The 24,996-nt window shown below is 48.3% G+C and overlaps 1 protein-coding gene across 4 annotated transcripts in view; it reads right to left on the reverse strand.

The window, feature by feature from the left end:
• INSC (INSC spindle orientation adaptor protein) overlaps positions 1-24,996 on the reverse strand; it is a 232,448-nt gene that overhangs the window by 156,030 nt on the left and 51,422 nt on the right. For all 4 annotated transcript variants that reach the window (XM_089662061.1, XM_089662064.1, XM_089662060.1 and 1 more), the window contains exon 2: positions 2,402-2,490. In XM_089662061.1, coding sequence (XP_089518187.1) covers positions 2,402-2,448 — 47 coding nt within the window. In that variant the 5' untranslated portion in view covers positions 2,449-2,490. The remainder of the gene's footprint in view (positions 1-2,401; positions 2,491-24,996) is intronic.

The raw sequence follows: 24,996 nt of genomic DNA on the forward strand, positions 1-24,996 counted from the left end.
CCACGGGGAAGAGTCTGATGTGAGGAGGTCGGAAGACCCCACTGCAAGGGATGGATGGATGGATGAGCAAGGTCAGACGGGCCGGGTCGGTAACAGAGAGGACGGCAAGGTACAAGGCAGTGGGCATAGAATGGTCGGGTCACACGCCAGGTCAGCAACAGCAGGTCAAATCCAATAGGGGGCATCCAGGAGAGAGGTCAGGCAAAGCAAGGGTCAGAGCAGGAGAAAGCAGCAAGGTCAGGTTCAATCCGGGTCAAAACTTACAAGGGGTACAGGATCACAGGTTCACAGGATGCAGGGAAGACCAGAAGGCACTGAATGACAGCTCAGGGCCATTTAAATATCCCGCCCTGCGCTGCCATTGGTGCCCAGCGGGCGGCCGCGGCTTCTACTGCGCATGCGCGAACTCGAACGCCGCGGCCGGCCCGGACCTAGTGCCCGTGTCCCTGCACAGGGCGGTGCACTGCGCCTGCGCCGGGACCATCGCGGCAGGGATCGAGGAGATCCCTGACACCCCCCTTCCAGTCCGGACACTTTCCCCCTCTTCCAGTCCGGACACTTTCCCCCCTTCCAGTCCGGACACTTTCACCCCTTCCAGTCCGGACACTTTTACCCCCTTCCAGTCCGGACACTTTCCCCCCCTTCCAGTCCGGACACTTTCCCCCCCTTCCAGTCCGGACACTTTCCCCCCTTCCAGTCCGGACACTTTCACCCCCTTCCAGTCCGGACACTTTCCCCCCCTTCCAGTCCGGACACTTTCCCCCCCTTCCAGTCCGGACACTTTCCCCCCCTTCCAGTCCGGACACTTTCCCCCCTTCCAGTCCGGACACTTCCCCCCCTTCCAGTCCGGACAGTTTCCCCCCCTTCCAGTCCGGACACTTTCCCCCTCTTCCAGTCCGGACACTTTCCCCCCTTCCAGTCCGGACACTTTCATCCCCTTCCAGTCCGGACACTTTTACCCCCTTCCAGTCCGGACACTTCCCCCCCTTCCAGTCCGGACACTGTCACCCCCTTCCAGTCCGGACACTTTCTCCCCCTTCCAGTTCGGACACTTTCCCCCCCTTCCAGTCCGGACACTTTCCCCCCCTTCCTGTCCAGGCCAATTTTCAGCTTTCAGTGCTATCACACTTTGAATGACAATTGCGCGGTCATGCAACATTGTACCCATATGAATTGTATACCATTTTTTTGAGACAGATAAAGCTGTATTTTGGTGGTATTTATTCACCGCTGGGATTTTTATTTTTTTTGCTATGTATATGAAAACGTCCAAAAAGTTTGAAAAAAAGTGTTTTTCTTATAAAATTGTGCAAATAAATATTATTTCATCATAAATCTCAGCCAAAATTTATTCCGTTATCTTTTTAGTAAAAAAAAAAAAATAACCCAAATGAGTTTATAACCAAAAATTATAATGTTTAAACTTTTTTTTTTATATTATTATTTATGTGTTTTTTTTTTACATACTGTCACCCTAGCAGTACAGTTACCATGGTGACACTGTACTACTTGTGGGGGGTGATGAAGATTTTTTTTTTTACACTGATTGCTTTTACACCCATAAAGGCTGTAAGAGGAATCATTTCTCCTTCTGTCTGGCTGCATTCCTGCAGCCATTGAGAAATACTGTGTGAGCTGTGATTGGTCACAGCTTGTCACATGGTACAAAGCTGTTGTGAATGGCCCTGTACCATGTGACCTCTGTGATCAGTCACAGATTTCACACGAAATAAGCAATGATGTCAGAAGTGACATCTTGCTTACTACTCTGCATGTGATCACTGATTGGCCAATCAGTGATCACATGATCGGTACCTCACACAGAGGTCCCGTATGACGATCAGTGTTCCACTGTGTCCGGAGGACGCAGTGGCCACCGGATCGTGGTGCTGCGCGCTCCCAGGGACCGCGCACAAGCAGGGGGAGGAGGGGCCATTTATAAACGGTCACCCGACCCTGCACTGCCACCGTTTATATACAACGGCCGGACGGGAGGTGGTTAATGGTTGAACTGGATGGACTTTTGTCTTTTTTCAGCCAGACTAACTATGTAACCATAGAACAGGGTGTGGCCCTTCAACACCATCAGTTCTACACATATGATGTCCTTTAACACGCCTGCCCCAGGGATCTGCCCACAATTCACACCTTCAGTCATGTGACTTGAATGATCCACACCAATGCGGATTCCAATGACACCAAGGATGGGATGGTTCTACAAACTTTACACCTCCCATCCTGTTCTTGGACAATCAGCATCTGCCTTGACATCATCCATAATGGTTGGATTAAGCTGTGCAAATGGAGTCACAACCCCCAAATAAAGATGAATGAGATCTGAGAACAGGTTGGAGGAGGGAAGGAAATCCTCAGATATTTCGTACAACCCGTGTTGTCTTACCGATGGAAGGGCAGAACGTTCAGCAGGCTCCCATTGTGGACGGCCATTTGTATTGGCAACAGATTCTTCTATTATTCATCTGATTCCGTCTAGAAGGAAAATGAAGAGAGAAAGGTAAGAGATACAACACAGTTATTACACGTCGTCCAATCATGGAAGTAACTCTGGATTACTGGGCCGGTGACCGTGTGACACCCCCGCCTAAATATTGCCCTCCCAGTGCCGGGACCAAGATGCCAAACTGTGCCCCCCCCCCCCCGTTCATAATGTGAAGGCTTAGGGGCAGGGGCGGACTGATCATTTGTAAAACTCGGGCACTGCCCGAGGGCCCGGGGTCAGTAGGGGGCCCCATGAGATGCCCCTGGTACCTTTTTCATAGGCTTTTTTGAGTTTCGGCAAGCACACAGGGGCCCCATGATCCCCTATTGCCCGGGGGCTCCATGATCCCTATTGCCCGGGGCCCCATGAGTTGACAGTCCGCCCCTGCTTAGGGGATCATACATCCACCAGTCACAAGCTTCCCTAGAGTAAACCATTGAGCCCAGGGAAGATGTCCCCCCCCCCCCCCACATCCCCAACATTTGCACCAACAGAACACATGCAGTGCCCGTCCACATGAATTCGGCATGCCATGGACTAACAATTTCTACCCCTTTTTAAAAATGGAACCAGGACATTGTTCATGTGATCCCGTCTGTAATCGGGAGGCAAATATTGAAAAAAACTGTTTTGGCCATTTTCAAATTTAATAAGCAAGGGACTGCCAAACAAAGGGCATAGGGGGAGGGGCACCGCCGCCGGGAGACTCACGTACCAATAGAAACATGTTTACCCCCTTCATGCCGGGGCTTTTATAGGGACAAGTGATGTATGGGGGCACTCTGATGGGGACATTTGATGTAAGGGGGGCTTTTATAGGGACAAGTGATGTATGGGGGCACTCTGATGGGGACATTTAATGTAAGGGGGGCTTTTATAGGGACAAGTGATGTATGGGGGCACTCTGATGGGGACATTTAATGTAAGGGGGGCTTTTATAGCGACAACTGATGAATAGGGGCACTCTGATGGGGACATTTAATGTAAGGGGGGCTTTGTTAGGAACAAATGATGTATGGGGGTGCTCTGATGGGGACACTTGATGCAAGGAGAACTCTGATAGGGACAACTGATGTATTGGGGGACTCTGATGGGGACATTTGATGTAAGGGGGGCTTTGATAGGGACAACTGATGTATGGGGGCACTCTGATGGGGACAAGTAATGTAACGGGGTATTCTAATGGAGCAGTCAATGTAAGAGGGATCTCCGATGTGGATAGTTGATGTAAGGAGGTACTCTGATTCAAGGGGGCACTCTGATGGGGACACGTATTGTAAAGAGGGGACTCTGACAGGGACACTTGCTATAAGCAGCTATGGGTTTTGTTTAATCATTCTGAAGTAAAGAAAGACGACCCGATACATACCCCCCCCCCCCCCGGCCCAATACATACCCCCCGGCCCAATATATTCCCTGACAACCCAATACATAACCCCCCCGGCCCAATACATAACCCCCCCCCAGCCCAATACATACCCTGACGACCCAATACATACCCCCCCGGCCCAATACATACCCTGATGACCCAATACATAACCCCCCCTGGCCCAATACATACCCTGACGACCCAATACATAACCCCCCCTGGCCCAATACATACCCTGACGACCCAATACATAACCCCCCCGGCCCAATACATACCCTGACGACCCAATACATACCCCCCCGGCCCAATACATACCTTGACGACCCGATACATACCCCCCCGGCCCAATACATACCTTGACGACCCGATACATAACCCCCCCTGGCCCAATACATACCCTGACGACCCAATACATACCCCCCCGGCCCAATACATACCTTGACGACCCGATACATAACCCCCCCTGGCCCAATACATACCCCCCCAACCTAATACATACGAGTGTTCCCTGCTCACCCCGGCGCACCTCTGTCTGTCAGATGTTATTTCCTGGTCGTGACTCTTGGTACAGAAGCCGGCTGAGTGGTTGGGGAATGCTGGCTCCCGGCATCTCTGCCTCCCTGTTCCCATTATGCCCCCCGACTTTATATAATGCACCCCCCCAGATAAGGTGAGACCCCCCCTGCTGGGCCATGACCTCTGTTATCAGAAATCCAACCCTGAGGACCAGAAATGATACATAGATGGCTTTCTGCAAACAATTACAAAACCATCAAGAAGATTTCTCATTTTTCCTCTTGAAATCTTCATTGGGAAGGAGAGTGCCGAATCATTAACCCCCCAACAATTATTCCCCATAAATACCAATCTGAAGTCATCTCCCATCAAAGCTCCTCCCCCCCCAATCATTCCGCAGCATTCCATCTCCGCTGATAATTCCCCTCATTCATCATCACAGATCACAGCAAACCAGCAAGGCTGGGATTATAAACAATGTTACTTTGTATCTCCATCTCCCGTCTGATCGATGTTTATAAACAATGTTACTTTGTATCTCTCTATCTCCCGTCTGATCGATGTTTATAAACAATGTTACTTTGTATCTCTCTATCTCCCGTCTGATCGATGTTTATAAACAATGTTACTTTGTATCTCTCTATCTCCCGTCTGATCGATGTTTATAAACAATGTTACTTTGTATCTCTATCTCCCGTCTGATCGATGTTTATAAACAATGTTACTTTGTATCTCTATCTCCCGTCTGATCGATGTTTATAAACAATGTTACTTTGTATCTCTATCCCCCGTCTGATCGATGTTTATAAACAATGTTACTTTGTATCTATCTCCCGTCTGATCGATGTTTATAAACAATGTTACTTTGTATCTCTCCGTCTTCCGTCTGATCGATGTTTATAAACAATGTTACTTTGTATCTCTCTATCTCCCGTCTGATCGATGTTTATAAACAATGTTACTTTGTATCTCTATCTCCCGTCTGATCGATGTTTATAAACAATGTTACTTTGTATCTCTATCTCCCGTCTGATCGATGTTTATAAACAATGTTACTTTGTATCTCTATCCCCCGTCTGATCGATGTTTATAAACAATGTTACTTTGTATCTATCTCCCGTCTGATCGATGTTTATAAACAATGTTACTTTGTATCTCTCCGTCTTCCGTCTGATCGATGTTTATAAACAATGTTACTTTGTATCTCTCCATCTTCCGTCTGATCGATGTTTATAAACAATGTTACTTTGTATCTCTCCATCTTCCGTCTGATCAATGTTTATAAACAATGTTACTTTGTATCTCTATCTCCCGTCTGATCGATGTTTATAAACAATGTTACTTTGTATCTCTCCATCCCCCGTCTGATCGATGTTTATAAACAATGTTACTTTGTATCTCTCCATCTTCCGTCTGATCAATGTTTATAAACAATGTTACTTTGTATCTCTATCCCCCATCTGATCGATGTTTATAAACAATGTTACTTTGTATCCCTCTATCTCCCATCTGATCGATGTTTATAAACAATGTTACTTTGTATCTCTCCATCCCCCATCTGATCGATGTTTATAAACAATGTTACTTTGTATCTCTCTATCCCCCGTCTGATCGATGTTTATAAACAATGTTACTTTGTATCTCTCCATCCCCCATCTGATCGATGTTTATAAACAATGTTACTTTGTATCTCTCCATCCCCCATCTGATCGATGTTTATAAACAATGTTACTTTGTATCTCTCCATCCCCCGTCTGATCGATGTTTATAAACAATGTTACTTTGTATCTCTCTATCTCCCGTCTGATCGATGTTTATAAACAATGTTACTTTGTATCTCTCTATCTCCCGTCTGATCGATGTTTATAAACAATGTTACTTTGTATCTCTCTATCTCCCGTCTGATCGATGTTTATAAACAATGTTACTTTGTATCTCTCTATCTCCCGTCTGATCGATGTTTATAAACTTTATAAATAAAGTTTCAATTTGTCGTATTTAGTTCCTTATTTTCCCTTTTTCTGCCGGAAATGATTTATTCTCCACCAGTAAGCGGATCATCAATGTTACGATGAAAAGTTGAACAATCCGCCATTTTATTTCCCTTCCATAGAACGCGTCACATGACAATATTCGTTCGTTCTCCGTCTCCACACACAACTGATACGTCTACAGGCTGGCGGCGAGCTGGGTGCCGTGTGCGTCCAATAAATGATTACGAAGAACAGAGACGACACAAACTTCGCTCCTCATCTCCGCTGAAGAGAACGTTATCTGCTTTGAAAAACGCCGTCGTCTCAGCGCAGGAATGCGTCCGCCACTCGCGGTCCCATCCCTGAGACGTTATTAGCTGTGAAGGTCATCCTCACCGACAGCTTAACAATACCGCCCCCCCCACCCCCACCCTGCCCACAAAGCTCTGCTCCGCAATGTTTCTTTATTTTTACCATTCAAATAATCTTTAATATTATCTTTTACATTTCCCGGCGTAGATTTAGCGAGATTCGCCTGCGAGCGATTTCCCGACATCGAACACAATTATTAATATCGGAGGGAAAACAAACAACAGAAGATGATTTCATGGTGTCGTTATTATCTGAGGCAGCAGAGGATCGTTCTACATTTGCTTCTTTATTGATGCTGGTTTTTAGGGCTCGAATATATCTGATGGAGGGGCAGAAGGGGGCACAAAGGGCATTTACTCCGCACTCACCAGTGCAGGTGCCCAGCCTTTATTGCCCCCCCCCCCCCTTCATTAACATGCTATTGGAATTTTTAAATAAAACCATTCCATATTCAATACACATCTTGTTTTGTCATCGCTGGGTCTCTATTCTTCTCTATGCAATGCAGGCATATCATGGCTGCTGGGAGGGGCCAGCAGGGGGCTGTACATACCTTCCTGAAAACATCACAGCACCCTGCCTCAGTGCTCCTCTTGAGAGCCCTCATTCCTGATGCAAGCAGTGGGAGGAGTCAGTGGCAACCCGAGGTAGGTGCAGGGGGTGCAGCCCGCGCTGGGTGACACCGACCACACAGGGTGACACCGGACCTGCTCCACGAAAAGGTAAGTTGGGATCGGACTCCAATCCATTATGTTCAATCCGCAGATCCGATCCATCCTGCGGGGATCATCAGCATGCAGCCTATACTGGGTGACACCGACCGCACTGGGTGACACCAACCACACGGGGTGACACCGGACCTGCTCCATGAAAAGGTGAGTTGTAAAGAAAGCCGACAATCCCCGCAGGATGGATCGGATCTGCAGACTGAGTCTGGTCCATTATGTTCAATCCGCAGATCCGATCCATCCTGCGGGGATCATCAGCATGCAGCCTATACTGGGTGACACCGACCGCACTGGGTGACACCAACCACACGGGGTGACACCGGACCTGCTCCATGAAAAGGTGAGTTGTAAAGAAAGCCGACAATCCCCGCAGGATGGATCGGATCTGCAGACTGAGTCCGGTCCATTATGTTCAATCCGCAGATCCGATCCATCCTGCGGGGATCGTCGGCTTTCTTTACAATTTACCTTTTCGTGGAGCGGGTCCGGTGTCACCCCATGTGAATGGTGTCACCCAGTGCGGTCGGTGTCACCCGTATAGGTTGCATGCCGAGGATCCCCGCAGGATGGATCAGATCTGCGGATTGGGGAGCATAATGGACCGGAGTCGGATCCATTATGCTCCTGATCCGCAGATCCGATCCATCCTGCGGGGATCATCGGCAAACAACCTATACGGGTGACACCGACCCGCTCCAAGAAAAGGTAAGTTGTAAAGAAAGCCGACGATCCCCGCAGGATGGATCGGATCTGCGGATCAGGAGCATAATGGATCGGAGTTCGATCTACTATGCTCAATCCATCCTGCGGGGATCGTCGGAGGGGGTGTCACTAAGTGGTACCGCTCCAGGTGACACCAACCCTAGGGACGCCCCTGGGAGGAGTTATGCAAATATCAATACATCTTAATGGGTCCGTCTGGAGGAGTGGGCGTTCCCTTTGGCCGGTGGGAGGGGCCGGCAGGGCGTGTACATAGCCCACAGCGCCCCGCCCCAGTACTCCACTCAAGAAGGATGATGCTAATTGGCTGAAATTGACATTTTTGGAATGCTGGGAATCTTTCTATTTAGGGCGTATCTGGGACTTTCGCACGGTCCTGTGCGTCACGTGCCGCTGCGGCTTCTCTCATGCCAGCCAATGATGGGGGTCCATCCACTCCCCAGTCCAATGAGACCATTTTGTTTTAGTTGTAACAGTTTTATTGATTTATTTAGTGATGTTTCCTATGTACGAGGTGACAATTTAATTCCCGGAATGCCCCCGGCGTAGCCCTATGGTGTCACACAGCCATTCGCACTCGAGCGAGTTCTGACGCGTTCTAACTCACGCTCTCCGGGGTCGCAGATCGGTGGACTAGGTCTTCACGGAGTAGTAGAGGAAATAACAGGCGTGTGCGTTGCGCCGTTGCTGGAAAATGAGGGACAGGAACCTGGAGCTGCGGAATAATATCGGATTTTGTGTGAAAACTGACAAAATTAGGAAACTTTAGCTGTGTTACAGCAGGCCATGAAGAAATCCTGTGTTTCTGAATGGCGTAGGCAGCGATGGCGCAAGGAGTGGGCGACCAAAAAGGCAAAGGAAGGATGCAAATGTGGAAAATGAAAAGGTTCCGGGAATCTGGAGGAAAAGACCGGAACTCTGGCCTGACAAGTGGATTCTCCACCGCGACAATGCTCCTGCACGTGACACGTCACACTTGACCACCGAAACTTGGCCAACCGCCTTATTTCCCTGACTTGGCACCCTGCGACAAAATGCCTAAAAAAGAACACAGAATTGGTGACATTCCAGACATCCGGAATGCTGAGACTCAGATACTGCGCAGCGTTCCGGTAAACAATTGGTCCAGTCAGCAGTCATCTAGAAAAGAATGTTTCTTCAGCAGATTTCTTTGGAGGTGACAACAGCCGCTAGTGCATGGTGCTTCCTCCGGGGTGCCGCAAAGAGTTCTCAGGGGTGCCGCAAAGAGTCCTCAGGGGTGCCGCAGAGTCCTCATGGGTGCCGCAGAGTCCTCAGGGGTGCCGCAAAGAGTCCTCAGAGGTGCCACAAAGAGTCCTCCAGGGTGCCGCAAAGAGTCCTCAGGAGTGCCGCAAAGAGTCCTCAGGAGTGCCGCAAAGAGTCCTCAGGGGTGCCGCAAAGAGTCCTCAGGGGTGCCGCAAAGAGTCCTCAGGAGTGCCGCGAAGAGTCCTCAGGGGTGCCACGAAGAGTCCTCAGGGGTGCCGCAAAGTGTCCTCCGGGGTGCCGCAAAGAGTCCTCAGGGGTGCCGCAAAGAGTCCTCAGGGGTGCCGCAAAGAGTCCTCAGAGGTGCCGCAAAGAGTCCTCCGGGGTGCCGAAAAGAGTCCTCAGGGGTGCCGCAAAGAGTCCTCAGGAGTGCCTCAGAGTCCTCAGGGGTGCCGCAAAGAGTCCTCTGGGGTGCCGCAAAGAGTCCTCCGGGGTGCCGCAAAGAGTCCTCAGGGGTGCCGCAAAGAGTCCTCAGGGGTGCCGCAGAGTCCTCAGGGGTGCCGCAAAGAGTCCTCAAAGGTGCCACAAAGAGTCCTCCAGGGTGCCGCAAAGAGTCCTCCGGGGAGCCGCGAAGAGTCCTCAGGGGTGCCGCAAAGTGTCCTCCGGGGTGCCGCAAAGTGTCCTCAGGGGTGCCGCAAAGTGTCCTCCGGGGTGCCGCAAAGAGTCCTCAGGGGTGCCGCAAAGAGTCCTCAGAGGTGCCGCAAAGAGTCCTCCGGGGTGCCGCAAAGAGTCCTCAGGGGTGCCGCAAAGAGTCCTCAGGGGTGCCGCAAAGAGTCCTCCGGGGTGCCTCAAAGAGTCCTCAGGAGTGCCGCGAAGAGTCCTCAGGGGTGCCGCAAAGAGTCCTCAGGGGTGCCGCAAAGAGTCCTCAGGAGTGCCGCAAAGAGTCCTCAGGGGTGCCGCAAAGAGTCCTCAGGGGTGCCACAAAGAGTCCTCAGAGGTGCCGCAAAGAGTCCTCTGGGGTGCCGAAAAGAGTCCTCAGGAGTGCCTCAGAGTCCTCAGAGGTGCCGCAAAGAGTCCTCAGGAGTGCCTCAGAGTCCTCAGGGGTGCCGCAAAGAGTCCTCGGGGGTGCCGCAAAGAGTCCTCCGGGGTGCCGCAAAGAGTCCTCCGGGGTGCCGCAAAGAGTCCTCCGAGGTGCCACAAAGAGTCCTCAGGGGTGCCGCAGAGTCCTCAGGGGTGCCGCAAAGAGTCCTCAGAAGTGCCGCAAAGAGTCCTCCGGGGTGCCGTAAAGAGTCCTCAGGGGTGCCGAAAAGAGTCCTCAGGGGTGCCGAAAAGAGTCCTCCAGGGTGCCGCAAAGAGTCCTCAGGGGTGCCGCAAAGAGTCCTCTGGGGTGCCGCAGAGTCCTCAGGGGTGCCGAAAAGAGTCCTCCGGGGTGCCGCAAAGAGTCCTCCGGGGTGCCGCAAAGAGTCCTCCGGGGTGCCGCAAAGAGTCCTCAGGAGTGCCGCAAAGAGTCCTCAGGGGTAACGCGGCAACATCCAGGTCTGAACGCTACTTTGTTAACTCCCGTGCACTGCGACTCTGTGAGGAGAGAGATCACAGCCCCCCCCCCCAGCTTTCTCCTCCTTGCACCTACAGGTACCCCCCCCACCCGTGTCTTACCTATTGGGGGGTGGGGGGTGTTGTGCTAAGTGGGGCGATTTGAGGGGGTGGATTTGCAGGAAATGAGCACAGCCCACATTTGTGCTAGGAGGGAGAAATTTGGGGGGTGGGGGATTTGAGGAGATAGTGCTGAGAGAGGGGATTGGGGGGTTTGGACTGGAGTTTGTGCTAGGAGTGGGGATTTGGGGGGTTCATGTTAGGAGGAGGAATTTGGGGGGGTTGCTTGGAGAAAGGATTTGGTGGGGGATTTGTGTTAGGAGGGAGCATTTGAAGGAGTTGTACTGGGAGAGGGGATGGGGGGGGGGGGTTGAGGCAAGGTTTGTACTAGGAGTGAGGATTTGGGGGCAGGGAGGTTAGTGATAAGAGGAGGGATTTGGGGGGGGGAATATTCTAGGAGGGGGGATGGGGGGTGCTAGAAGCTGGGATTTGTGTTAGAAGGGGAGATTTGAAGGGAGAAGAGTTACAACCTTACATCACTGAACATCAAAAAATGCAATATTCCTCCCACTGACACCAATGATGGGGCACTATCCCCCCCACTGACACCAATGATGGGGCACTATTCCTCCCACTGACACCAATGATGGGGCACTATTCCTCCCACTGACACCAATGATGGGGCACTATTCCTGCCACTGACACCAATGATGGGGCACTATTCCCCCCACTGACACCAATGATGGGGTACTATTCCTCTCAATGACACCAATGATGGGGCGCTATTCCTCCCACTGACACCAATGATGGGGCACTATTCCTCCCACTGACACCAATGATGGGGCGCTATTCCTCCCACTGACACCAATGATGGGGCACTATTCCTCTCAATGACACCAATGATGGGGCGCTATTCCTCCCACTGACACCAATGATGGGGCACTATTCCTCCCACTGACACCAATGATGGGGCGCTATTCCTCCCACTGACACCAATGATGGGGCACTATTCCTCCCACTGACACCAATGATGGGGCACTATTCCTCCCACTGACACCAATGATGGGACACTATTCCTCCCACTGACACCAACGATGGGTCACTATTCCTCCCACTGACACCAACGATGGGTCACTATTCCTCCCACTGACACCAATGATGGGACACTATTCCTCCCACTGACACCAACGATGGGTCACTATTCCTCCCACTGACACCAACGATGGGGCACTATTCCTCCCACTGACACCAATGATGGGACACTATTCCTCCCACTGACACCAATGATGGGTCACTATTCCTCCCACTGACCACCAGGACTGAGCTATTACCGATTCCCACTGCGCACAGTCTGGCCCCCAGAAAGTGTAGAAGACAATAAACTGGCCCTTTGTATAGAAGGTTAGGGGCCCCTTTTTTTAACCGAATACATGAAATATGAGTCCTTCTTATAGACAGAAGAGGTGATTTTCTATATATTTCCGATGTGCCGCGTTCAGCGTCACCTTTGTGTCCGGCCCTTTCATCACATCTATGGCTTCCATCCGGCCTCTTGTCATTAAACACATTTTCTTCATTCCTCCTTGTTCTCCCCGAGCCGCACCCAGAAGACCCTCTGACACCGTGATCCCAAGAGCTGACAATCCAAACACATGAATAATGAATCCTATAACCGGAGCCCCGGCTGTCCACAAACCTTTCACAATAATGGAGGACATGCAACTCGTCCCAAACAAATCTCCCAGCCCCTCCCAGCCCCTCCCAGCACGCCGCCGCAGGCTTCTGTGGTCAGCAGAGGAGCGAACACTTCGGATGAAAGAGGTTCCGGCAAAACCCAGCAGAAGCTTCTGTGAAACTTCCATCCACGGCGAGTAATCATAACAACCTGCGAATCAGAGCCGAGCAACCGGAGGGAAAACACAGCGAATCCGATGACACCGCGCTACACCGCGCCACATTCCGCAAAGTGATGTTTCCGAGACAGAAAACCGCAAGGAGAAGGAAAGCCAACAAATTATAGAGTCAGCAAGAAGAAGATCAATTCCATGTGCTGGACCCAGCGCTGCATATCCACAGACACATGTATATGGCTGACATATACCGCAGCGCTGTACAGAGATCACTGAGCCAGTCCCATCAGTCTGTGTACCAGAGGAGCTTACACTCTAATGTCCCCTCCCCCACAGTCACATCAGTCTGTGTACCAGAGGAGCTTACACTCTAATGTCCCCTCCCCCACAGTCACATCAGTCTGTGTACCAGAGGAGCTTACGCTCTAATGTCCCCTCCCCCACAGTCACATCAGTCTCTGTACCAGAGGAGCTGACGCTCTAATGTCCCCTCCCCCGCAGTCACATCAGTCTGTGTACCAGAGGAGCTGACGCTCTAATGTCCCCTCCCCCGCAGTCACATCAGTCTGTGTACCAGAGGAGCTGACGCTCTAATGTCCCCTCCCCCGCAGTCACATCAGTCTGTGTACCAGAGGAGCTTACACTCTAATGTCCCCTCCCCCACAGTCCCATCAGTCTCTGTACCAGAGGAGTTTACGCTCTAATGTCCCCTCCCCCACAGTCACATCAGTCTGTGTACCAGAGGAGCTTACGCTCTAATGTCCCCTCCCCCACCGTCACATCAGTCTGTGTACCAGAGGAGCTTACGCTCTAATGTCCCCTCCCCCACAGTCACATCAGTCTCTGTGCACAGGAGCTTACACTCTAATGTCCCCTCCCCCACAGTCCCATCAGTCTCTTTACCAGAGGAGCTTACGCTCTAATGTCCCCTCCCCCACAGTCCCATCAGTCTCTTTACCAGAGGAGCTTACACTCTAATGTCCCCTCCCCCACAGTCCCATCAGTCTCTTTACCAGAGGAGCTTACGCTCTAATGTCCCCTCCCCCACAGTCACATCAGTCTCTGTACAGAGGAGCTTACACTCTAATGTCCCCTCCCCCACAGTCCCATCGGTCTCTGTACCAGAGGAGCTGACGCTCTAATGTCCCCTCCCCCACAGTCCCATCGGTCTCTGTACCAGAGCAGCTGACGCTCTAATGTCCCCTCCCCCACAGTCCCATCGGTCTCTGTACCAGAGGAGCTGACCCTCTAATGTCCCCTCCCCCGCAGTCCCACCAGTCTCAGTACCAGAGGAGCTGACACTCTAATGTCCCCTCCCCCGCAGTCCCACCAGTCTCAGTACCAGAGAAGCTGACACTCTAATGTCCCCTCCCCCACAGTCACACACTATTATTATTATACATAGAGGAGGGTTTTCTGACTTCTAGTGACCCCAAGCAAGAAATGAGAAGCAGTTGTCACCAGGACAGGAAAACGCAATTATAAAAATCTTCCTTCATAAGGTCCTTTTGCTGTCTGTGTCCCGGCAGCAGAACCAGGTAAGTGCCGCCCATCAGCCACCATTCCTAGGGGTAACCATTCCCTCTAAGCTGCTCAAAGCTGTCTTATATATGACCTCTAGGGACCCCATTGGGTGTAGTTTCCTAGACAGCCACTAGAGGTCTCTGCAGTGGCAGTGGGGTGTGACTCTAGGAAGTGCCAGCCCTGCCCCTGTCAGATTGGGGCATCTTGGGAAGTGAAGCTAAGATATATAAATAGTCTTGGGGGTCCACAGGGGTCATCGTGGGAAGTGTCTAGAAGACCAAGTCATGGCAAAGATGTGGTCTGTGAGGTTTTCCCCTTGGGGAAGGAGGGGGGGGGACAGGATCTATTGTGACTATTCACATCCCCTTTGCACGGGAAGCTGGACTCTAGTACCCCCCCCCCCCCCTTGAAGGTATTGGCTAGAGATGAGCGAATCGAACTTGGCGAAGTGGAATTCGTTTCGAATATTAGGAAAAATTTGATTCGCACCGAATCCGAATTTTAGCAAACTTCGGGTGCACGAATCGAATTTTCCCCGATCAGCCGGCAAAAAGTGTCACTGCAGAGAGCTCCGCTATTTCTGACAGTTCTCTGACAGTTCCTTCACATTTACAGCGGTTGAAACATTGTATCTATTTGTTTCCATTTAGGATACAGATGTTTTTATTCGGAAACAAATAGATACAATGTTTCAACCGCTGTAAATGTGAAGGAACTGTCAGAGAACTGTCAGAAATAGCGGAGCTCTCTGCAGATACACTTTTTGCTGTACTGGAATTCTGCTTCTTTTCATTCTTCTTCTTCTTCTTCTTCTTTTCATTCTTCTTCTTCTTTTCATTCTTCTTCTTCTTCTTTTCATTCTTCTTCTTCTTCTTCTTTTCATTCTTCTTCTTCTTCTTTTCATTCTTTTTCTTCTTCTTTTCATTCTTCTTTTCATTCTTCTTCTTCTTTTCATTCTTCTTCTTTTCATTTTTCTTTTCATTCTTCTTTTCATTCTTCTTTTCATTCTTCTTCTCATTCTTCTTTTCATTCTTCTTCTTCTTTTCATTCTTCTTCTTCATCTTTTCATTCTTCTTCTTCTTCTTTTCATTCTTCTTTTCATTCTTCTTCTTCTTCTTTTCATTCTTCTTCTTTTCATTCTTCTTTTCATTCTTCTTCTCATTCTTCTTTTCATTCTTCTTCTTTTCATTCTTCTTCTTCTTCTTTTCATTCTTCTTTTCATTCTTCTTCTTCTTCTTTTCATTCTTCTTCTTCTTTTCATTCTTCTTTTCATTCTTCTTCTTCTTCTTTTCATTCTTCTTTTCATTCTTCTCATTCTTCTTTTCATTCTTATTTTCATTCTTCTTCTCATTCTTATTTTCATTCTTCTTCTTCTTCTTTTCATTCTTCTTCTTCTTCTTTTCATTCTTCTTCTTCTTCTTTTCATTCTTCTTTTCATTCTTCTTCTTCTTCTTTTCATTCTTCTTCTTCTTTTCATTCTTCTTCTTCTTCTTTTCATTCTTCTTTTCATTCTTCTTCTTCTTCTTTTCATTCTTCTTCTTCTTCTTTTCATTCTTCTTCTTCTTTTCATTCTTCTTTTCATTCTTCTTCTTTTCATTCTTCTTCTTCTTTTCATTCTTCTTTTCATTCTTTTTCTTCTTCTTCTTTTCATTCTTCTTCTTCTTCTTTTCATTCTTCTTTTCATTCTTCTTCTTCTTTTCATTCTTCTTTTCATTCTTCTTCTTCTTCTTTTCATTCTTCTTTTCATTCTTCTTCTTCTTCTTTTCATTCTTCTTCTTCTTTTCATTCTTCTTTTCATTCTTCTTCTTCTTCTTTTCATTCTTCTTCTTCTTCTTTTCATTCTTCTTTTCATTCTTCTTCTTCTTTTCATTCTTCTTCTTCTTCTTTTCATTCTTCTTTTCATTCTTCTTTTTCTTCTTTTCATTCTTCTTCTTCTTCTTTTCATTCTTTTTCTTCTTCTTTTCATTCTTTTCATTCTTCTTTTCATTCTTCTTCTTCTTCTTTTCATTCTTCTTCTTCTTTTCATTCTTCTTTTCATTCTTCATCATCTTCTTCTTCATCATCATCTTCTTCTTCTTCATCTTCTTCATCTTCTTCTTCTTCTTCATCTTCTTCTTCTTCTTCTTCTTCGTCGTGCCCCGTGACTGCCCAAATGAGTGAAGTGTGCGGTGATTCTAAGATGGACGGCACTCATCTGCATGTCATACTGACTGACAGTATTATTTCTCTTCCCCAGCAGACTCCAAGGGCATTTAAATTAAAGGTACAGTGTTCTGCACTAATATAAAGGCTCTCTGAAGCCTAGAAACCCTTTTAATAAGTTAAATTCGCAGCGAATAAATTCGCATCGAATCGAATTTCTCCCGCAAATTCGGCGAATCAGCCGAATCGAATTTTTGAATAATTCGCTCATCTCTAGTATTGGCCTCTCGACTTTCCTTTCATCCGCTCCTCCTTTCATCTGTGTTCTCTCTACTGAAGGCATCCCATCAAAATGGGGATGTCCCCTGGATAACGATGGTGCTGGGCGAGGCTTATACTGGGGGTCCATTGCCATAAGGCATGTAGAAGGTTTGGGGTGGTCTACCTGGGGTGCTGGTTAGGCCAGGTCAGGAGCTTCCCAGGGTGTGCTCATACAATGGCAAGTTCCAGTGGGTACCCTGGAGCATCCCATGCCCATAGTACCGTGATGAGTCTAGGGAACCAACCTATACCTGGGTAGGAGTGAATTAAAGAGACTCCCCCACCACATGGCTAGCTGTACACGTGGAGGACATGCAACCCAACATGCGGCTCTCATGGGTGGACTGATCATTTGAAAACTGGGGCACTGCCCGAGGGCCCGGGGTCAGTAGGGGGCCCCATGCGATACCCCTGTTATCTTTTTCATAGGCTTTTTTGAGTTTGGGCAAGGACACAGGGGCCCCATGATCCCCTATTGCCCGGGGGCCCCATGAGTTGTCAGTCCGCCCCTGGGCTCTCATTACATTACAATGGGAACTGCTCTATGGGTCGAAATTTGTTTAGTCCCTGCTGAACCAGCAAAATTTCGGTCCATGTATGGCCGGCTTAACACAACATAATGGAAGCACCAGGGGGAACGGGGGAGTACAGGGGCCAGTATTGGAAGTCGATCCCTGGCATGTGAGTGAAAGCAAGGCCAGCCAATGGGCTGTGAGGATGAGGAATACTCTACCCTAAGGTTCCAAGCATGAGACAATCTCTGGTTTGTGCTGGAGACCGTGATGGATCGATTGGGATAGTCAGAGGTCATGGGTGGGCCATTGTGAGGCCAAAGAGGAAGAAGTTCCTTCCAATAGATGGTGCCCAACGGTGAATGGTGGACCCTCTTGGGGGATTTGATTCACTATTTAGAGTTTACTACTGATAGGCCAGTGACACTTAGGTCAGCCAAGGGGCTGTACCAGGTAGGTCACACTTTTCTCTGAGATTATGAGCTACACTATATTGTCAAAAGTATTGGGCCGCTGGCCTTTCCACACACATGACACGTAGCCAACCGGAATGATGCTTCATTTGACCCAAGTTTCCCTTGGACTTCCTCTTCAGCCTGCGGTACCATCTGAGTCGAGCGCCTCCTACAGAAAACGGACTGCACCTGTCTACAACCAGAGTAGATACTGTATGTTCAAATGGCATTATACGTGGAAGACAGATGGTGTTGGAGGTCAACAAACCTGTTCAATGATGCTGGCTCTAGTGTAATGTAGATGGCCTCTTTTTTGTTTCTTGGACACCAGTTGTCCTAAATATCACCTCACTGTAGAGTCCCAACCTGTAGAACTTGCCTTGTTGGGCCATTCGTTTGATGAGTGGTTGCCTCTTCTGTCCAACGTACAGGTCTTTGTATTCCTGACTGCACTGCATATACCAAGTTCCTTCCATTGTGTTGGGTCATTATGTTGGGTCTTTATGTTGGGTATTTAGTTTGGGTCTTTATGTTGGGTATTTAAGTTGTGTCTTTGTGTTGGGTCTTAAGGTTGGGTATTTAGGTTGGGTCTTAAGGTTGGGTATTTATGTTGGGTCTTTGTGTTGGGTCTTTGTGTTGGGTCTTGATATTGGGTCTTTGTGTTGGGTCTTGATTTGGGGTCTTTATGTTGGGTCTTGATGTTGGGTCTTTGTGTTGGGTCTTGATTTGGGGTCTTTATGTTGGGTCTTTAGGTTGGGTCTTTAGGTTGGGTATTTGTGTTGATCTTATGATGGGTATTTCAGTTGTGTCTTTATGTTGGGTCTTTGTGTTGGGTCTTTGTGTTGGGTCTGTGTGTTGGGTCTTTGTGTTGGGTCTGTGTGTTGGGTCTGTGTGTTGGGTCTTTATCTTTATGTTGGGTATTTGTGTTGATCTTATGATGGGTATTTCAGTTGTGTCTTTATGTTGGGTCTTGATATTGGGTCTTTGTGTTGGGTCTTTGTGTTTGGTCTGTGTGTTGGGTCTTTGTGTTGGGTCTGTGTGTTGGGTCTTTGTGTTGGGTCTTTGTGTTGGGTCTTTATGTTGGGTCTTTGTGTTGGGTCTTTGTGTTTGGTCTGTGTGTTGGGTCTTTGTGTTGGGTCTTTATGTTGGGTCTTTGTGTTGGGTCTTTGTGTTTGGTCTGTGTGTTGGGTCTTTGTGTTGGGTCTGTGTGTTGGGTCTTGATATTGGATCTTTATGTTGGGTCTTGATATTGGGTCTTTGTGTTGGGTCTTGATATTGGGTCTTTGTGTTGGGTTTTTATGTTGGGTCTTGATATTGGATCTTTATGTTGGGTCTTGATATTGGGTCTTTGTGTTGGGTCTTTGTGTTGGGTCTGTGTGTTGGGTGTTTGTGTTGGGTCTGTGTGTTGGGTGTTTGTGTTGGGTCTGTGTGTTGGGTCTGTGTGTTGGGTCTGTGTGTTGGGTCTTTATCTTTATGTTGGGTATTTGTGTTGATCTTATGATGGGTATTTCAGTTGTGTCTTTATGTTGGGTCTTGATATTGGGTCTTTGTGTTGGGTCTTTGTGTTTGGTCTGTGTGTTGGGTCTTTGTGTTGGGTCTGTGTGTTGGGTCTTTGTGTTGGGTCTTTGTGTTGGGTCTTTGTGTTTGGTCTGTGTGTTGGGTCTTTGTGTTGGGTCTGTGTGTTGGGTCTGTGTGTTGGGTCTGTGTGTTGGGTCTGTGTGTTGGGTCTGTGTGTTGGGTCTTTATCTTTATGTTGGGTATTTGTGTTGATCTTATGATGGGTATTTCAGTTGTGTCTTTATGTTGGGTCTTGATATTGGGTCTTTGTGTTGGGTCTTTGTGTTTGGTCTGTGTGTTGGGTCTTTGTGTTGGGTCTGTGTGTTGGGTCTTTGTGTTGGGTCTTTGTGTTGGGTCTTTGTGTTTGGTCTGTGTGTTGGGTCTTTGTGTTGGGTCTGTGTGTTGGGTCTGTGTGTTGGGTCTGTGTGTTGGGTCTGTGTGTTGGGTCTTTGTGTTGGGTCTTTATCTTTATGTTGGGTATTTGTGTTGATCCTATGATGGGTATTTCGGTTGTGTCTTTATGTTGGGTCTGTTGGGTCCAAGCTTTAGTCTCAATGTATTGTTGGGCTTGAAGTACACAAGAACGGGATGTCGGTCCAAGATCCTTCTGGGTTTTTCCTGCACTCCAGCTATATATGGGGTGGTCATTTTTATTTGGTTGACCTTGCGGATGGTCTACCCAAAAACTCTCACCACACGTGGACACCTCAGCAACAAATTCCTGTATCAAAGTGAATCCCACCCCACCTTTGGTTTGGGATGGTTAGTCCAATAGGAAAGTGCAACTTATATACATACCTAGGAAGGTTTGTACTCTCGTAGGCCTGAGATGCTGCACATGGAGTACACGCGTGGTGGCATATTTGGGGCCAACATATCAGGGTTTTTAGGGCTCGTGGTGACACGCCTAGTAACTTGCTGTACAAAGTGGATTTATAGGCTTTTTTGTGCCCGGAGTTCAGCTTTACCACGAATGGCTTTTTCATCTTTTTGTTTTTTTTATCAGAATATTTATTTCAGCTCCATTTCCTCCTCTTCCTTCTGTTCTCCACCTGGAGCTCTAACTGTTCCCTATCCTGGGGCTTATGAAGGCTTAGGGCCCGTCCCAGGGGCCCGTGCGGATTTGCACATAAGACCATTGCCAGTAAAGTCTATAATCTGATGGGAGGTTCGCTCAACCGCAAAGTGTTTCGAAGAATTTGCTTTCTTCAAAATGATGGAGGGGGGAGGGGGGGGGGATGGGATCTAAACCCACTTTGGTTCCTCCCACAGGGACCGTTAATTAGTCATTAGTGCAGTTTTGCGCTCATTATTGTACATTCAGCAGCAAGAACGGCGCTGAATAAAGTTCTGACAAATTCAAATGGACCTTTCAGAACTGAAGTACAAGATCACTTTTAAGAGAAACTCCACTTACAAGTCATGATTTAGTTCTAGATGGGCACTGGGGGGCCGAGGGGGCAGAGGGGGCCCCGGAGTCTGATATACAGTGGGACCTCCCAACATCATTCACACCTCAGCACAGCGATGGTGGGAACCCCTCATAATGGGCACAGCGGGTGTACAGACCCGGGAAATCAGCACAGGGATGGTGGGAACCCCTCATAATGGTCACATTGGGTGTACAGACCCGGAAACTCGGCACAGGGATGGTGGGAACCCTTCATAATGGGCACAACGGGCGTACAGACCCGGAAACTCAGCACAGGGATGGTGGGAACCTCTTATAATGGGCACAGGGGGCATACAGACCCAGAAACTCAGCACAGGGATGGTGGGAACCCCTCATAATGGGCACAGCGTGCATACAGACCTGGGAACTCACCACAGGGATGGTGGAAACCCCTTGTAATGGGCACAGCGGGTGTACAGACCCGGGAACTCAGCACAGGGATGGTGGGACCCCGGAGCGCAGCGCAAGGAATGAGGCCTGGTGCGTGGGACCCCGGAGTGCAGAGCGCGGAATGAGGCCTGGCGACATGGCCGAGGCGGGTCACAGGTTGACTGAAGACAGAGGAAGTTATACATTGGCGCGGGATGCAGGATCACACCCCGGTCAGTACCGCGGGACGCCTCAGCTGAGCCCGTATGGAACCCGTGTCAGCGTCCAATCACTAGCCAACTTCTTCAATGAACATACAATATGGACCTCTTTATGACCCCATCACACAGGCTGTATAGGAGGCGGGCTTCCTCCCTGGGGGCCCCATATATGCATTAGGGGATCATTTACACTTCAGCTATAACACACATTAAACGTTTACCACTGCAACATGCGTTTGTGATGCTTTGGGGAGCGTGAAGTTTCAATGAAGCTCGGCAGATGTCCTGTGTGTGTTGATTCCCAGCTCAGCAGTACCCTCGTTCAACAGATCCCTTGCCCAGTAGTAACCTCCAGCTCTGCTGATCCCCCGCTCAGTAGTAACCCCCAGATCTGCTGATCTTCCACTCAGTAGTAACCCCCAGCTCTGCTGATCCCCCGCTCAGTAGTGACCCCCAGCTCTGCTGATCTCCCACTCAGTAGTAACCCCCAGCTCTGCTGATCCCCCAATCAATAGTACCCCCAGCTCTGCTGATCCCCCTCTCAATTGTACCCCAGCTCTGCTTATCCTCTGGTTTGCTGTTCCTTCTCTCTCTCTGATTCTCGCTCACCTCTTACTATATTACTCCCATGCTGCACACCATGTATGCTAGTTTCTCCTGCTCCAGTCCCCCAGCTCCCCCACTCAGTAGTAACCCCCAACTCTGCTGATCCCCAGCTCAGTAGTAACATCCAGCTCTGCTGATCCCCCACTCAGTAGTAACCTCCAGCTCTGCTCATCCCCCGCTCAGTAGTAACCCCCAGCACTGCTGAACCCCACTCAGTAGTAACCCCCAGCTCTGCTGATCCCCCACTCAGTAGTAACCCCCAGCTCTGCTGATCCCCCACTCAGTAGTAACCTCCAGCTCTGCTCATCCCCCGCTCAGTAGTAACCCCCAGCCCTGCTAATCTTCCACTCAGTACTAACCCCCAGATCTGCTGATCTCCCATTCAGTAGTAACCCCCAGCTCTGCTGATCCCCCTCTCAATTGTACCCCAGCTCTGCTTATCCTCTGGTTTGCTGTTCCTTCTCTCTCACCTCTTACACCTCTATATTGCTGCCATGCTGCACACCATGTGTGCTACTTTCTCCTGCTCCAGTCCCCCAGCTTGGCTGATCCTCTGCTGCTCATTGTTCTCTCTCTGGTCCCCGCTCACCTTCCACTATAGCAGGGGTCTCCAAACTATGACCCTCCAGCTGTCAAAGTACTACAAGACCCATCCTGCCTCTGCCTCTGGGAGTCTTGCCTGTGGCTGTCAGAGTCTTGCAAGGCCTCATGGGACTTGCAGTTCCTCCACACCTGAAGGGTCATAGTTTGGAGACCCTTGCACTATAGCATTCCCATGTTGCACGCCTCATGTACCGCCCGCTAGACCCCTCCCCCACAAAAAACAAACATTCTAGCGCCAGACTTCCCGTGTAGCTCTAAACTGGTAACTTGTAAAGAAAGTCTTTTCTTTTTCATAAATTTCTATTATTTTCAATGTTACATAGTTAGTCTGGCTGAAAAAAAAGACAAAAGTCCATCCAGTTCAACTATTAAAAAAAAGTTATAATCCTCCACCCACAGTTGTAATTTGTAAATTAGTAATCTTATTTTTGAGGAGAATTACTGTATATACCCATATCTAATAAATCGAGCAATAAATAATTAATTAAAAAAAACAATACCAAGAAAAATAAAATAAAGGAGAAATTAAATATTTTGTATAGTTTACATTTAAACATATTACATAGTTACATAGTTAGTCTGGCTGAAAAAAGACAAAAATCCATCCAGTGCAACTATTAAAAAAAAAAAAGTTATAATCCTCCACCCACGGTTGTAATTTGTAAATTAGTAAAATTTAAATTTACAAAACAAATTTTACAAAACAAAATATAAAGAAAATATAGAAGAAGAAGATGAAAAAAGGCACAACGGCCATTAATTAGGACCATTCTCACATTAACTAATTGCCAACCGCAGATAGCCGAATGACGGCTGCACTGCGGCCGGCCAGTTCTGAGTGGACGTCATATGACGTCCTCCCAGAACACGCTCTCCTGCGTGCCCCCCGAGGCGCGCACCCGGCGATCTCCGTGATCGCTGTGTCCTACGGACACAGCTGATCACGTGACGTGGTAAAAGGCCAATCACAGCGGCCTTTTACCATGTGATCAGACGTGTCCAATGACACGCTGATCACCGGGAAAATGCAAATGCCGGTTCTCGGCTGCACTTTCCTCACGCTGTCAGATCGTGAGGAAAGTACTGCCGAAAACCGGCAGTTGTCAGAGCGGGGATCGGCACCGATCATCGGGGTCACTGATCACCAGTGCCCTGATGATCAGTGCCCAGCAGTGCCACACACAAGTTCCGCCCACCTGTGCCCAGCAATGCACCCACATGTGCCCAGCAGTGCGCCCACCTGTGTCACCCAGCAGTGTCACTACCTGTGTCCAGAAGTGCCATCTACCTGTGCCCAGTAGTGCCACCCACCTGTGCCCACCAGTGCCACCCACCTGTGCCCACCAGTGCCACCCACCAGTGCCCATCAGTGCAGCCCAGCAGTGCCACCAGTCAGTGCCCAGCGGTTGTGCCAGTCAGTGCCACCTATCAGTGCTGTCTATCAGTACCCATTATCAGTGTCGCCTATCAGTGCCGCATATCAGTGCCACCTCATTAGTGACGCCTCATTAGTGCTGCCTATCAGTGCCACCTATCCGTGCCACCTCATTAGTGCCGCCTATCAGTGCCCTTTAGTGCTGTCTATCAGTGCCCATCAGTGCCGCCTATCAGTGCCCATCAGTGCTGCCTCATCAACGCACATCAGTGAAGGAGAAAAATTACCTGTTTGAAAAATTTTATAATAGAAACAAAAAAACTTTTTTTTTTTTTCAATTTTTTTTTCACTTTTTTTGCTTATAGCACAAAAAGTAAAGCGCCCAGTGGCGATTAAATACCACCAAAAGAAAGCTCTATTTGTGAGAAAAAAATGATAAAAATTTCATATGGGTACAATCTTGCATGACCGCGCAATTGTCAATCAAAGTGCGACAGTGCTGAAAGCTGAAAATTGGCCTGGTAAATAAGGGGGTATAAGTGCCTGGGGGGCAAGTGGTTAATATTTCATAGCTGGCTGATGTCACTAATGATTTTTTTTTAGAGAACTTACAAAATGTATCATTTTAAGATTATTACAATTGCCTTTCACAAAAAAATGCTTAAATTGTTAACCTATCTTATTTTTGAGGAGACTGACTGTATATGCCCATATCTAATAAATCAAGCAAAAAAATAAAAAATAAAACATAAAAAAAAAAATACCAAGAAAAATAAAATAAAAGGAAAACAAAATATTTGATATAGTTTACATAGAAACATATTACATAGTTACATAGTTAGTCTGGCTGAAAAAAAACAAAAGTCCATCCAGTTCAACCACTAAAAAAATAAAAAGTTATAATCCTCCACCCACGGTTGTAATTTGTAAATTAGTAAAATGTAACTTTTTCAAAACAAATTTTGCAAAACAAAATATAAAGAAAATATAGAAGAAGATGAAAAAAGGCACAACTG

The sequence above is a fragment of the Staurois parvus genome, unplaced genomic scaffold (genome assembly GCF_062004578.1).
Source record: "Staurois parvus isolate SC_StPar_1 unplaced genomic scaffold, SC_StPar_1.0 ptg001421l, whole genome shotgun sequence".
Taxonomy (NCBI): domain Eukaryota; kingdom Metazoa; phylum Chordata; class Amphibia; order Anura; family Ranidae; genus Staurois; species Staurois parvus.